General features: G+C 45.0%; 1 protein-coding gene across 9 annotated transcripts in view; it reads right to left on the bottom strand.

Moving 5' to 3' along the window:
- Nucleotides 1-16,510, bottom strand: part of LOC101952254 (rho GTPase-activating protein 20-like) — a 63,109-nt gene that overhangs the window by 29,752 nt on the left and 16,847 nt on the right. For all 9 annotated transcript variants that reach the window (XM_024109491.3, XM_042853267.2, XM_042853269.2 and 6 more), the window contains one exon: nucleotides 4,037-4,119. In XM_024109491.3, coding sequence (XP_023965259.2) covers nucleotides 4,037-4,119 — 83 coding nt within the window. The remainder of the gene's footprint in view (nucleotides 1-4,036; nucleotides 4,120-16,510) is intronic.

Here is a 16,510-nt window from a genome sequence, read left to right as displayed (position 1 = left end):
CGTATGGTAACCCTAATGGTACAAAAAATACATACTGTGGCACATCCCTTAAATCAGAACTTTTTATAGGGAACCAGTTGTTAAGATTTTGGCAGCTCATCACTGGGCAAGAGTACTGTTATCTGAGTAAAGATCTCAGATTGTGATCCTATAAGTGGAAAAGGGGCTGAGATCCATGCATGAGGTCACTCATCAGCAGGGAGTGCAGGCAAATTTGCAGTGTAGTTGATCAGTTCCATTTTTATCAATGCTAGTTCCAGCCACACCAAATTGCTTGTCCGTGCCTGGGCTGTAGCAGGATGAATATTTACTGTGTATACTAGTCTAGTTCCATGCGCCTGATTCAGAGATCTAGCTATAATTTTATAAAAACACTTTGAAGGCTACTGATTAAAAGCATGATATAAGAGTTAAGTATTATTGTTATTGTAATCCAACTATTTTTGTTGCTACTTTAGGCTGATTTGGGTGCAATATTTTGCCAAAGAAACAATGGTTGCTATATCTCTATTGCACTCAGCAGGCAGTTGCTGGGATTAAACTCGATTCCTTACTCATGCAAACAAGCAAAATGTAATAACGCCACCATCTTATTATTCTTTTCCCTTTCCATCTCAAAATTCTCAAGCATGAATTGCATATGCTCTCTCCTACTCTAGTGATTTAGTAATAAATGCAGCAATGGCACGTTGTGAAGAATGTCACAGAATCATCAGTAAGAGAGGTGGGACAGATCTTCATTCTCTGCTGCTACCCTAGCTGTAGTATGTGGGATTGCCTCTACTGAATATGCTCAAGTGCTCTGCCCAGACTGTCTGCAAGGTCGAAGCACCCTTGGTGGTGTGAGTACACAATCAGTCCTAGTTGGATTTATTAGTCTCATAGAAATGGTTGTAAATGTAAAGTTTTCAGGGAGATGAGCACAACAGGCCAGATTCTGCCATCTTTACTCCTGTTGAATAGTACCTTAGTGTGAGTGGTCCCAATACTGAACAAACCTTTGTACTTATAGGGTGAGATTTTCAACAGCCTAACTCTGCTGCCAATACTCAAGAGTAAAGCCGCTCACTGGCTTTAATGGGAGCAGGGCTAAGCCAACACGAACTGCTTTTGAAAATCCCACCTGCAGAGTCCCCGAACACCTGCATTCTTGCAGGCCGGAGTCTGTGGCTTGTCCCAGCCTGGCTCGCTTATGCTCACCGACAAGCACATAAGCCTGTTGCCTCTACAAGTGAAAAGATCAGTTCAATTTAAAACATGCCTATGGAAGCTTCCCCTGTGTGACAGTGGAGCAGTGGAGACAGGAACACCAAACGATCTCAGCAGTGATTTCTTAATGCTGGAGAAGTTACAAGGTTTGGTAAACACAACAGAAGAGTAGCAACAACAAAATAAATAAATACAAAAAAAATTCACCAGTGCTCTGGTGGCCCAAGTAGAGATGGCATTGTACCAGCTTCCTCTGAGGCAATACATCATGAGAAATGTTTAGAGCTTCCCTCCCCTTGCAAAGATGTTCTCCAGCCAAATAAAGTCAAGAATTTGTTTCTCTTTTTTGAGTCAGTGTGATATGGGGGGGTGGAGGGGATGGTTGAGGGAGGGAAGCAAAAGCATTTCTGAGACCACATTACTTGGGCAAGAGACGTAGATGATGGTATTTCTGCCATTTATTTTAAACCACCCTAAAACATTGGCTTCTGTCTGAACATTTCACAAAAGCAGGACTTACTCCCAAGCAGTTAAATACAGGGTGAAAGGAAACTGCTGCTCTTGGAAAGGATTGCTTGGTGCAAAATGTAAATCACTTAAGTTTTTATCTTTTAAACAAATATTTATTTTAACTAAACAAATCACTGCAGCAATGTTATTTATGAGAGTGTTATCAGAACCAAACAGAGAAAGAGCATGACATTCCTTTATCTGTCGTCTAATTGTTACACTGAGCAGGGTGGGGAGAAACTGCCTGAGCTCTAAGGTGGTTATTCTCCCATCAGAGGGCTGTGAGGCTTGACTACTGTACAGCACTTGATATTTCAGCACAAGAGTTGGAAGGTCAGTGTGTTCATACTTGACTATAAACACTGGAAGTCTGGGTGCTTTATATCTGAAGAAACTAAAGTCAGTGTGGGCACTGGATGGCTCCAGACCATGTAAGTGGGAAAGGGAGCTTTTCACATGAGGTCACCAGTTAATATATCGCCCAGGTTGGTAGCGAATGAAAGCTGTTACCATCTGAAAAGTGACTTGTATGAAATTAGTCTAGAGAAGTCTGTCCAGTCCCTAGCAGAAATGTGCCCGTAGCTCAAAACCAACCATTGTATTGACAGCTTCAGCAGAGAAGGCGAGGACAGAATGGGTCACAAACACTGAATTCCCATCTCTCCCCTGGAGTGGCTGGGCATGGAAGCACATTGGTGGAATGGTACAGAGAGCTCGGGCTGCCCTTTTCCTCACTGAAGCTGCTCTGAGCATAGGCGCCGACTGTGTGGGTGCTCTGGGGCTGGAGCATCCACAGGGAAAAATTAGCGGGTGCTCCTCACCCACCAGCAGCCAAGCTCCTACCCCCTCTTCCCTTGAGCGCGCCGTGTTCCTGCTCTCCCCCTCTCTCCCAGCACTTCTGCCCACCGCCAAACAGCTGTTTGGCAGTGCTCCAGGAGGGAGGGGGAGGAGCGGGGACACAGCGTGCTCAAGGGGGTGAAATGGGGGTGGGGTGGAGGTGGAGCAGGGGTGGGAAGAGGCAGGGCGGACTTGGAATCTTGGGGGAAGGAGTGGAGTGGGGGCGGGGCCAAGGGCAAAGCGGGGATCGAGCTCACACCACTGGAGCAGAAGTCAGCGCCTATGGCTCTGAGGATAACTAACCAGGGCCGCCAACCCACCCTCTCTCACAGAACCTGCATTCACTTCCAAAGCTTACGCCTTTGGTATCGCTGCCCACCCCTACCCTCTTGTTGGGCGACTGAATAATTCTCTGTGTGTTCCTCTCATCCAGGTGCCATTTTGATTCTTCCCATTTTCTAGGTTTGATTAAGAGTTTCCAGACTCAAACCATTGCTTGTGATTATAGTGAAAGTCCCATGTGGGCCCTGACCCTGATCTCTCCTAAGCAAGTTGGCAATTGACTGCAGCAGGAGCAAGCCCAGCCCCGAAAGGGCTTCTCTGTATCAAGAGACTCTGTTTTGACACTTGCCAATGCTGTTTTTCACCGATGGCTGCACATCACTGGCACCAATAACCAAGGACAGAGGAGTCCTTCAAGTGAGGTCTGCTCTGGGCAGCTTTCTATTTCCAAAGTTTGCTTCTGTCTACTTTTCCATTACATCAGTAACTTAGTTTCTTAGGACATCTCTGTTTCGGCTTCTCATACTCTTGCCCGTTGCTGGTTAGATGGCAGACTAAACAGCAATGAATCCATCAGGCAAACATTCATTGACTTCCCAGTTGGAATTACACAGAGCAGCTGAGAGAGGGGTTATCTCATTTAGAGCAGGACGAGAAAGTGAAATGGAGGAGTGGAATTTTTGTTCTTTGTTGGTTTTTGACATTTTTTTTTAAAGTAAAAATTCCTGATTTCTTTTAAGGGACTCACTGGCCATCTGTTGTTTGGCTTCCAGAGAGATTACAGTCAGGCTATGATGACTAACCAAATATTTATCATATGTGTGGTTTGGCTACTGGCATACAAACTTCACCTTAACGTCGTCTGCTTTTCCAGGCAGTAAAGGCTAGATCCTGACCTGCATTACACCAGTGTAAGCCCTGAGTGACTCCACTGAAGGCAATTGAGTTATTCTGGATTTACATCTGTGTAGGTGAGATCACAGTCTGGCACTATATGTTTTCAGCATCACATTTTTAAAGCATGTTCCAAAAAGGAAACTGGAACCCCTCCAGATGGGAGGTCTGTCCAGACACTAATGGCCCCTGGTATCGGCAGCTGAATTAAAACATGGATTAGCAAATCTAATTGATTTGATTTTTTTATTTGTAAAAAGGGGGCTAAAGGACTGATGGGGATATTGGGGAGACAATTCCTTACCTGGAATGGGATTTGGACTTGTTGAGAGCTTTGCTAATGGCAGAAGAGGTGGAGCGTCTCCTTTGGACTATGGGCTTCATTTTCTGTGGGAGAAAGATATATTCCAGTTAGTGTAACCAGCACCCGCTCAGCACTCAGTTTACCACTGCAGCTCTGTTTATTGCCTTCTCCTTTTTTATATGCAATTTCTTTTTTATAGTTACCACTCACTGACCCTAGACGGAAAGCAACACAAATTGTGCTTCCACTGAAGTTTCACTTCCTTTCCTTGCTATTCAAACACTCGTCAGTTTTCACATTTACTCAAGAGATTCAAGATTTTCCTAACTGGACATATATCCAGTTTTCACAGCCAAAAATCAAAGTGAGTAAGAGTAATGGGCTGAAATAGAGCAGAGGAGAATTTAGGCTGAATATCAGGAAAAAACTACCTAACATTCATGTCTAGTAGACAGTGGAACAGTCTAGTAAGAGAAATAATGGAGACCCCATTTGAAACTGGACTGGACAAAGCCATGGAGAGTATATAGGGAGCAATCATTTATTGGCTGGAAGGTTGGATGAGAATACCTAATAGATCTCCTCTATCTCTAATTTCTATGATTCATGGATTCAGCATACAGCCTATTATTAACACCCCTAAGAGTGTGTCTCTCTTCGGAACACTCATCATTTTTAATTGTCTGAACCAGAGAAATCTTATCTGCCACGTGAATGAAGTGACTATAATGATGATCCTTGTCAGTTTGAAGGGTAAGACCTCCCGTGAATGTGTGTGTGTATGTGTGTGTTGGGGACAGGTCTTTTATTTTTTCAATAAATTTTGTGCTGGGGAAAGATGCCAGATTTGTAGCCTGGTGACAAATCCTGGAATCATTAATACTACTTCCGGAGTAAAGCACTACTAACTGAGAATAAGGGTGGCAGAAAAAGTTACCCTAAACAGCTCAGCACCTCTATTTCCAGCTTTAAGAACCCAGTAGCAGAGAGTATGTTGAGAATTATAAATCATGGGACATCGACATGGGTGGGATGTTCGATTAGAGAGGGAGTATTTCTTCTCTAACGGAACATTCCACCAGAAGGACCACTAATGTCCCTACCATCCATGAGGTCAGCCAGGGATAAACTGGTTATCAGGGAAAGACACCTCTAAGCTCATTGAAACACTTGCTCTCTTTTCTTGATAACACTCTTTTTGAGAATGCAGGGGAAAGTAAGTTTTTACCCTCCTTGTTTTATATAATAAAATAATAAAATAAAGAATAATAACAATAAAAAAGCATATTTATTTGTATAGAGCCAAAAACTTGTTAGCTGTTTTGCAGTCATGTAGGATGACAAGGTTCCTGCCCCCAAAGAGGTAGCAATTTAAATACAATCTGAATACGCTGCATGGTCTTCCTCAAGAAGGCACCTTTTATTATCTGTCTAGTGTCTAAACTATGCTCATCACCATGGTAACTGAACTCCTTTCCTTTTCCTGTAATCCCTGCCTCATTCACCACACACCTTTCATCATCTACAACAAATGAGGTGGGGAGTCCTGCAGATGAAAGTCTCCTTTACTTCACAACCCCGATTCACCCCCCAGAGCAGGTCCATCCTGTGCACTGAATAAAGCAGGGGTCCTGTGGAAAAAATAGCGTGTGATCATGTAACTAAAGACTGGATCATAATGCATATGCACAAGGGGGCTGAATTAAGGTTGCCCAGGCAAACTTAATTCAGGTATTTCCTAACTTTCAAGTGTGTATATATATATCATTATTAAGGTTGCAAGGTCAAACATTTGAAAAAATATATATATATATATATATATATATGTACCTCCCCCTATCCCCTGATGTGACTCTGCTAAGCAAAGAGCCATTTCTGTCCTAAGGAGTTTCACAGAGGGAACTGAATAAAAATAACATCAGCTTAAAAATGTTTGTTTAAAAAAAGAAGAGGCCGTGCTGAGAGGGAACATCTGGCTTTCAGAGGTACCCCAGTGGGATAAAATGTTCTTACAAAACATGATACAGTAAAGCAGCAGTCATGCAGCATCTTAGGGGGGGAGACCAGGGTTGGGGGTGGGCTCCAGCAGTCTTCAGTGAGAGATGTGACTAGAGTTAATGCAGTAGAGTAGGGGTGGCCAACCTGAGCCTGAGAAGGAGCCAGAATTTACCAATGTACATTGCCACAGTAATACGTCAGCAGCCCCCCCATCAGCTCCCACCCCTGCTTGCAGCGCCGCCCGCCCACCAGCAGCCCCGCTGATCAGCGCCTCCCCCTCCCTCCCTGCACCTCCCTATCAGCTGTTTCATGGCGTGCAGGAGGCTCTGGGGGAGGGGGAGGAGCGAGGGCACTGCAGGCTCAGGCGCCCCCCCGGCCCATTGCTAAGTTGGCACCTGTAGCTCCAGCCCCGGAGCCGGTGCCTATACAAGGAGCCGCATATTAACTTCTGAAGAGCCGCAAGTGGCTCTGGAGCCACAGGTTGGCCATCCCTGCAGTAGAGCATCTGCGAAGAGTTGATGCATATAGCCAACACTTTGGGGCAGGGAGACTAGTGTATCACCTAAAACTGTCTTAATACTATTATATGCACCTGGCCCCTTTCAGCCCCCCAAAATCTCAAAGCACATTACAAACCACTGGTATGTAAAGGAATCACCTTCCACTGAAGAAAGAAGAACAGGAGGACTTGTGGCACCTTAGAGACTAACAAATTTATTAGAGCATAAGCTTTCGTGGACTACAGCCCACTTCTTCGGATGCTGGGCTGTAGTCCACGAAAGCTTATGCTCTAATAAATTTGTTAGTCTCTAAGGTGCCACAAGTCCTCCTGTTCTTCTTTTTGCGGATACAGACTAACACGGCTGCTACTCTGAAACCTTCCACTGACGTGCAGTCTCATCTGTGGCATAATGTGGCAGCTAGGGTGACCAGATGTCCCAATTTTATAGGGACAGTGCTGATTTTTGGGTCTTTTTCTTATATAGGTTCCTATTACCCCTCACCCCCGTCCCGATTTTTCACATTTGCTGTCTGGTCACCCTAGTGGCAGCTGTTTAGCAGTGCATATCAACACCACACAGGATAGACGGTGTGGAAGGATGTCTTACCTCAATTAAAGTTCAGGCAGTCTGAATGTAATTACCCAAAGTGGAGTGTGGCCAGAATCCTTGGGAATAGCACTGTGGGTTTTTGGATAACCATAAATGGTTTTATATCTTATCTGAACACCGGCAACTCCAGCAGCACAGCAGTCTCAGAAGCATTGGATCCATATTGACTTAGCAGGAAGAGCATAACTGACCAATTCATTGACATCACTCCCAGCAGCAAGTAGGTTACTTGTGGAAGTCTCAAATCCATGAAGTGACCAGGCTTAATCTGAGGTGTTATGGCTACAAGAGGATATGTCTCTCACTCACTGACTTCAGACAAAATCCTTTTGCTGTATTGAAGTTGTTTTATTTGGGTCAGGCTCTAATTCAATAAAGAAAAGGTAGTCTGGATTGGAAATCCATTTGAGATACAACGCTGGCTCTTGGCAAACTAGAAAAATCTCTTTCGCAACCCTATACCAGAGTCACAAATTATTTTGCTGCCCTAGCCAATCACCTGTTCTGCTTCTAATAGCATTACCCAAACACCGCAATAAGATGGTAGAATGGGCAATCTGCCAGGGGCATACGGGGTGGACCTAACTGGCATAACTTTAGAAATATTTATGCTTTGGCTCTTATCTTCCTTGCTAGATGGAAAGAAATTACTGTTCAGTAGCAATATACTATAAACCTACAACTGTTCAGCTTTTCCTCTCCTTCCAGAGAGCACCGGGCTGTGCATCCCATTTTAAGGTGCATCAGGCTATACCTAGGGTAATGTTTTGACTATCTCTGGTTTATAAGGGAAAAACATCTTTGCTAATACAATCCCCAAGAGGCTATCAAACATGGAAATAAGTCTCATAACTCCTTGGATATTCTTCCAGTGATGCACTCCCATGTGCAAAAAGTGCTCCGGACAGTGCTTGTTTCTGGAGATCATTATGCAGTCCTCATCTGGCATTTGTCAACTCCTGGAATTCTGGACTGAGCTTCTACGAGGTCCTACCCTATGGACTACAACATAATGGCTACCAGAGCCCTCTGACCCCATTTACCAGCATGCTTGGAGTCCAAGTAGGAACAGAATGGACTAGACACTCCTGCTGAGGCCAATTGGAGGCTTCTACATGGGGTGATACAGCAAAGCAGTTTGCTGGGTCAGTGATGAGCCAGGGCTGCTCAGCCCCTTCAGTGTGAGGGAACAGCCTGACTCGGAGACAGAGAGACTAAGAGACTCAGTTTAGTTTCAGTTTTAAGCTTTGAGTAATTGGGAGCTGAGGGTATGTCTACACTACGAAATTAGGTCGATTTTATAGAAGTCGATTTTTTAGAATTCGATTTTATACAGTCTATTGCGTATGTCCACACTAAGCGCATTAAGTCGGCAGAGCACGTCCTCACTACGGTGGCTAGCATCGACTTACAGAGCGATGCACTGTGAGTAGCTATCCCACAGTTCCCGCACTCTCTGCTGCCCATTGGAATTCTGGGTTAAGTGCCCAGTGCCTGATGGGGCAAAAACTTTGTCGCGGGTGGTTTTGGGTACATGTCGTCAGGCCCCCCTCCCTTCCTCCTTCTGTGAAAGCAACGGCAGACAATCGTTTCGCACCTTTTTTCCGGGGTCCCGTCCACTGGCTCCGCTCAGCTCACTGCCTGCCTGGATGATCAGAACCCCAGGCAGGCAGCAGGCTGAGCGGGGCTGGCAGACAGAGCCCCAGACCGGCGGTGGGCTGAGCGGCTTAGCCCGCTGCCAGTCTGGGGCTCCGTCCACCAGCTCCTGCCAGCCGGGGTTTTGCTCAGCCCCGCTCAGCTGGCAGACTTCGGTGAGGTCGATCAGGGGTGCCTGGACAGCCATAGCTATCCTCCTCTTAGAGCACCGCATGGGAGTGACTCCAGGTCATTCTCTTCTTTAAGTTTCATCTCATGGAGATTCAGTCCTGCCTGGAACATCATGCGAGCTGGAGGCTTCTGCCTCAGGCTGCTCTCCCAGTTGGGATTACTGCGTGGTCACACCTACCCCATCCTGCCCCTTGCTCCCATGGCTCAAAAAGCCTGGATAGTAGCAAGGAGCAGTTCAATTTGTGGAATGACAAATCCAGAACGAAGGATTGCACTCTATGGGCCACGTTAAGATTATTTCAGAGTCCTAGATAGCATTTAGTCCCTATAAAAGGCTTCATGAAAATTTCCCCCTGCCCCTAACAAAAAATGTTAATTTATCAGAGCAGCTGAAAGGGTAAGGAACCTGGGACTATAACTTGGAGAGAGCTTCCATATTATTTAACTCATAATTGATAGCATTCAAAGTAAAATTTCACAGCGTGGTCTGTTCTAAGACTAAAAATGCAGGAGGGGAGTCAGAAAAAGGAACAGTGACCTGTTTCCGCCCGGGGATATTTCACGTGTTAGGTGAACGCGATCACCACCACACTACGGGGCTTTTATGTGTTAGGTGAATGTGATAACCACTACACTATAGGGCTTCTCTTTTTTTGCCACAGACTTTACCGAATGCACAGGAATGTTTTCTCTAGCTACAGAAGCTACCTAATGCAATGTCTATCTCTATGGCCTTCCTGCTCACAAAGTGGTCATGCCCCCGCCCCAGGCTGACACAGCGCGGAGTGCATGTGACACAGCAACCTGGCTCGGGCAGGATCGCTAGCAAGGCATGATACTTTTGGCGTTAAGCATACACAGCAATTCTTTCCTGGCCTCTGCCGCTGAATGCCTCCATGCATTACACTGTGCCCTATCAGTGCAGGAGGACTGCATGAACTTGGAAAACATGTCATTGCGAGTGCATTTTTTTCGCCTTCTAATCTGCAATAACCTCAGGGACAGAGATGATAGGGGGAGCGTAGAAACATTCTGGGGGGACTGCATGGTCACCTGTGCTGCTGAGTTTCCATGCTGGCCAAACAGGAAATGAAATTCAAAAGTTCCCGGGGATTTTCCTGTGTATCTGGCTAGCGCATCTGAGTTCAAAGTGCTGTCCAGAGTAGTCATAATGGAGCATTCTGGGATAGCTCCTGGAGGCCAATACCGTCGAATTGGGTCCACACTACCGCAAATTGGACCCAGCGATGTTGATTTCAGTGCTAATCCCCTTGTCAGGGAGGAGTACAGAAATTGATTTTAAGAGCCCTTTAAGTTGACAAAAATGGCTTCGTCGTTTGGACAGATGCAGGGTTAAATCGATCTAGCGCTGCTAAATTCGACCTAAACTCATGGTATAGACCAGGGCTGAGAGGCAAGCAGGGCAGCACAGGGAATCTCTGATGAACTCCCCTCCCCACAAAGGTTAAAGGAGGCTTTGAAATGCTGTGGGATCTAGTGCATGAGTCAGGCAGCAATTCTAGACTTACAGAGACCAGCGTTCCAAGTGGCAGAGACTTGACCCACCGCCAGGTCCCAAAAGGACTCCCTCACTGCCTCCTCTGTGCCTGCACATTTCCCTGTTGCAGGGAGCTGCCGGGATCTTTCCTATGGTGTTCAGTAGAACTGGTCATAAATTTTCAGTTGAAACTCTTTTCCCAATGAAAATTCATATTATTATTGTAAATGAAAAATTTATTTTCTTATGAAATTTTCCTTTTATTATGAAAACAACTAAAAAATGATTTTCAATAAAAGTTTGAGGTTTAAAAACATTTTTTTTTTATTTTACAGCTGTAAAATACCTGTGAAAAATGTTTGGTCATTGCTTTTTCATTGAAAAACCTGAAAAAAAATTTGAAAAATACTTGCTATTTTCCAATTAGTTGTAGTGTCTAACATTCACTTCTAGTCCTTTTGTGGTACAGACATGGATCATTAACCGCTCATTGCTCACTCAGACCAGGAGTGATATTTTGGCACTGGTTCAGGATTTAAAATAGCAAGTCCCAGATCTCTGCGTAGTGCCATTTTCCTGTGAACATTTTATTTCCCAAGAATGCTATTATATAACTTGTGTTACTTATATTATATAGCACACATGAAGGCTCTCTGTGATGTTCTAACTCGTAAGCATGCTAAGCTTCAGTAATAGGGTGTAGGACAAGCAGCTTTATTCAATGCATGCAACTTGGCCACAGCACTGCTATAGAGAACTGACTAAACACTCCCACAGTGTCCTGTGCCTGTATGTACTGGGTGTCACGTAAAACCTGAGCTGGACTCTTCAGGAGGCTGTCTACGCTTTGGTTGTTCCAAAGTCCTCATACAGCACATGGACTGGTTTCTCTCTGGAAAGTTACCCTCCCTTCCCTATGTTCCAAATTAAATTAAAACTTAAGTAAACAGTCAAAGCTCCAGTATCTTGGTTCAGACTTGTGTCTAGTTCACAAGAAACTCCTGGAATAATCCCAGGCTTTTTTGAATCTCTGGATGAATACAAGGAAAGTTCCGAGTATTCTCTGCCTTCATCAGGGCTGGAAACGCCACAGAACAGTCTCTCCCATGGTACCCCGGAGTTACTATGTTTCTGTTGAAATGAAGAGTGGAGTGGCAGCATATAAATTAAAATCTAGCCCAGTCAAAATCTCACTTTTATCACATCAGAAACGGTTTGGGTGAAGGCACAGGTCAGTTATTTTATCACAACTGGCTCTCCGGAGGTTAGTTCTCATGTATGCTATTTCATTGTGGCCCAGCAGAGCACAGGGCTATGAGGCTGACCTGCTGGGCTCTTGTCCTGGTTCTGATGCTGAGTGGCCTTGGTCAAGTCACTTTCCTTCTCTAGTAACAGACGGGGGCCTCACACAGATGTGATAAGGATTCATTAGCTAAAGGTGTACTTTGAGTTTCTTGGGTGATATGCTATGGATGTTAAGAGCTGGGCTCAAGAAGCCATCTGCAGTGCATAACAATAAGAATATTTATTAGTTTTACAAAAGCCAGCAACAAAGCTGTGTATTCTTCAGTGCCATCTACTGGCACCTTGTCTATTAACTATTTGCATATCTCCTGACCTCTCACATACAGGGCACTCCTATGACAATAGAAGTACTAGTTCTGAACTGGCTAAAGTGCATGTGTATCATTGCCTTCTACTGGATAGAACCAGCATTGTTAAATTATATGTCACAGACCCCATGCTGCTAACAACTAACTGCCTTTCTCCTTTACCTCAACTAGCAGAGGCCTATGCTTCTGAAACAGGAGTATCTGAGTTCTACCTGCACTGAGTTCCAACTGGCCCAGTGAGATCTCTGGCTTTGTTCCACAATCGTTATTTGAAGAGGTGGAGGGAAACTCTCTCCTGCATCATCTGGCATTATGTTGAGCAGCTGTTCTAGACTGAAGTGAGCACAGTTCAAATTAACGAGGCACTGGAATTTGAAAGCTGTCACAGAGAGGCAGCACGATCTCCCCTCTGTTTTGTTGCCATAGCAACAGATTCACGTTTACTCAACATACTTCTAAAGTGCTTGAACACTTGCAACACTCCAGGCTGTGTTTGTACATTACTCATCCCAGAGCTGCCAATTTTAGCTGTGTATTTCTTGGCACTGCCAAGAGTTGTGAGTCTAATATCCCTCATTCCAAACCCATGTATGGCCTACAATATCAAGTCAGCCTGCCAGCGCAAACTGGGTGTTTTTTTTTACCCCCGCCCCATTGACCCCTGTGCTCAAGTGTTATTATCCAGACCATTAACTTGGGATGGAACAGAAAAAAAATACACCTGCTGAGTGCAGGGTCGATTTTCCTTCTGACATTATACGGACAGAACGGACGTCAAGCAAGACATACTCAATGTGCCTGTGCCTTTATTAATGCATTCCCTGTTGGGGTCACAGACTTTCTCCATCTGCCTTTCAGGAAAGAAGCACTGTGTGCTGAGATCATGGAGTTGCCGCATGTTACTCAACTTCTAGAGACGATACAAAATTCAGAGTTCAGATATGATTCCAGACCTGAGCTTCTCTAGAGTTCATGGATGTTTGGATCTGGAGGTTTCCTGCACATCTTCACTGCAAAGGGATCTCACCAGGCCTAACAAGCTAAGGAGAGTCAGGCCTGGGCACTACTTGTGAATCCAGGTGCTACAGGAAGCAGTGTTGGTTAATCAATAAATGGTTTTAGAGAAGGGGGCACTCTTCTCTCTGGGTATGTCTTCACTACTCGCCAGATCGGCAGATAGCGATCGATCCAGCGGGGATCGATTTATCGCGTCTAGTCTAGACGCGATAAATCGAACCCCGAGTGCTCTCCCGTCGACTCCTGTACTCCAGCGCCGCGAGAGGCGCAAGCAGAGTCAACGGGGGAGTGGCAGCAGTCGACTCACCGCAGTGAAGACACCATGGTAAGTCGATCTAAGTATGTCGACTTCAGCTACATGAATAACGTAGCTGAAGTTGCGTAACTTAGATCGATCTCCCCCTTAATGTAGACCAGGGCTTAGAGTCAGTTCTCAGATACTCTGGAGAGGAGAAGCTATATTGTATATATATATATAAAATATCTAGAGAGAGAGAGAACTAGTATCACAGCAAGATGGTAGCAGTGGAGGTGTGCAAATTCACAATTTATATTTCACATGAATATCACCACCACCCCCAAATTCACTTTTCCCCAAATTTTAGGCAATATGTGTCAGTTTACAAAGAAAACCTGACAAAGCTCATTTTCCCCCATGTCTTTGAAGCAAAGCCAAAGCCAGTTTGAACAACTGGTCTATTTTTCAATGGAAAAATAGGTCCACTTTGCTCAAAAGAATTCATGTACTGAAGCAAGGTATTTTGCTTTTTAAGTTTGCGAACAAATGTGAACTCTGAGTAGTTTTGCATTCCATTACAAATATTACACCCCCTCCAGTTAGGAGGCACCCTGCTGCCAGAGGTGCTTTCTTTCAGCTGAAACACAAAACCAAGGGCCTGGTGGTTCCGTATCATTACATTACATTACAAAGCACTTTGGACTAGAGTAGGGATGATGTTAGTAACATAAATGACTTTTTGTTAAGTGCTTTCTGCCTACCAAAATGTTCCCTGCAGTTTCACTTGGAGAGTGTTTTCTGTGCCGAATTGCGGAATAATGTTAATTAACTAATGACTGTCACCCCAGAGGTGGCTGTATCACATTGATGGATTCCATGATTAATTTATACACTGTAAAGTCACCATGCAGATATAACATCATTATTCAGCTTTTAGGAAATTTCTGAAGGGGCTTTATTTAAGAATCAAGTAAAAGTAGAGGAACAATAAATCAAAAACTTGGGCTCAGAGCCATCCATATGAAATCAATTGCTGCGTCCCTTCCAGTTAATAATGACTTTGTGTTACCAGCAGCATTCCAACAAAAATCTCTTGATGTGAGACTGCCATCTGCTCCATGATGTTTTCTCTTCTGTTTATGTGAATGGAGGACAGTCTCGCAAAGTGCTTTTAGAAGTTCCATTTGCCTTTTATTTAGAGAATCAAGAGGCAGAGGGAGTGAAAGAGATGAAGGCTTTGTGTGAATGGGAATCTGGAATTAGATCACCTTGAAAACAGTGACTGGTCATTTTTATGATGACTTTTGTCTACTCAGTTTCCTTTTAAAGTGACCTAACTGGGGAAAAGTGCTGGCTTAAATACCGTGGAGAATGAAGTCCTGCTATTTACGTACAGTGTGGCGTATAGAGCATACGGAGTAATAGTTAGCATGGGGGAATGGGAGCCAGGAAATCTTGGTTCTAGTCCTGACTACTATGGTTCACTGCATGACCTTTTGGAAGTCACCTGACCTATTTGTAAAATGGGGATAGCAGTTCCTGCACTTTTCCAAGCCCTCAGATATTCAGAAGAAAAGCTGCTTCGTCAGTGCAGCACAATCTACACACACTGCCACATGCCTCACTCCTGTCACACCAGGAGCCCCTCTGGTGGTATAAGAGGAGTGCTTTCACAGTCTTGCTCTCCTTAGTGAGCTGCTATTAGAAGAAGAAAAAAAACCCAAATTCTCATCCAAATGTGATTCTTCAAATAGATTTGTTGTGTTTGGGTCTGGAGCAGGACAAAGGTGTGTCTGTTTTCTCCAAATCCGTTCCCCTATGCCTGCCTGGTGAAAGAAGCTATATTCAGCACAAGCATGATGATGATGATCATTATGATGCATTGTTAGTTGATTTCCTTGCATTTGTCAGCAACAGACAGGTCAACGTAACCCGTATGGTGACAGAGCCGGCCAGGAGCAGATTTTAATGAAACAGCCTCTCTGGGAAAATGTGTTTTGTATGAACCAGTTCCTGACACCAACAGCTGCTTCCTGTACCAACCTGCTAGCATGCAGCTCACATCCTTCCAGGATTCTCTCACTAAATGCCACTGATCATGGAGAAGGCTGCACTGAGGTCCCAGTGGCCGGGGCGGGGAGATGTTGGCTCAAAGTGGAGTGAAAAATTCCACCAAACTTTTGATATTTGCTCTCAAGCGAGTGAGTGACAGTTGGGTAGGGGTCAAAGTGGAGGTTAAGGTGACAAATTTCAACAAACACCTTGGAGTTAAATCCCAGGCTGGTCTACTCCACAAAACAAAACAAAGGACAAGGGACCAGATCCTGAGCTGGGGTCAACTGATATATAGCTCCATTGAAGTCAATCGCCCTCGGCCAGTTTACATCTGCCGAGGAGCCAGCCTGAAATGAGTGGATTCTCAGGGGAAACTTTAATTTCTCCAGAGCTCAGAACATTCTTCTTCTGGTTTGTAAGGATAAGTAAAGACACTAAAAGAGAAAGAGCTTTGGATAGAGGGGTTTGGACGGGGTGAAAGTAACTTACAGGACTTACTAGTACTGCCGAAGTCCTCAGGGGGGCGTGGCCTCATCTGGAAGAGGCGTGGCCTCAACCAGAAGAGGCAGGGCCTCTCAAGATTTAAAGGTCCTGGGGCACCGGCTGAGGCTGGGAGGGATCCCCAAGCCCTTAAATCCTGGCCCCAGCCCAGCCGCCGGAGCTGTGGGCGGGATCCTTTAAATCCCCGCCGCGGAAGCCGGTGCGGTCCGGCACGGTGTACTGGCTCTTGCTGGTACGCTGTACCGGACCATACCAGCTTACTTTCACTTCTGGGTTTGGAATTACACTGCTCCTTTGGCAGTTCCTGCGTTATCCCAGCGCCAGCACTGGGATATTTATGCTCAGATGGGAAAGTGAAGTTGATCTTCAGTAACAAGCAATGGCCAATAGTTGTTGCCCCTTTTACCAGGACATTTCAGTGCCTTGCTTGTATAGGCAGCATAGGTTAATGTGGCAAAAAAAGCCTCCAAAATTGCTCCTGAACATATCTGAGAGTGCATTTTGGGGGACAACAATCACTTGCGGGTGCAGATCAACAGAGCCAGATTCTCCCATCTTGAACCTTGAACTTTCATTTGCACACGTCTGAAGTGCTTGCAAAATGCCAACATGCAG

The sequence above is a fragment of the Chrysemys picta genome, chromosome 9, assembly GCF_011386835.1.
Source record: "Chrysemys picta bellii isolate R12L10 chromosome 9, ASM1138683v2, whole genome shotgun sequence".
Lineage (NCBI taxonomy): Eukaryota > Metazoa > Chordata > Testudines > Emydidae > Chrysemys > Chrysemys picta.
The sequence above is the reverse complement of the archived record's forward strand: the minus strand, read 5'-3'. Positions and strand labels throughout refer to the sequence as shown.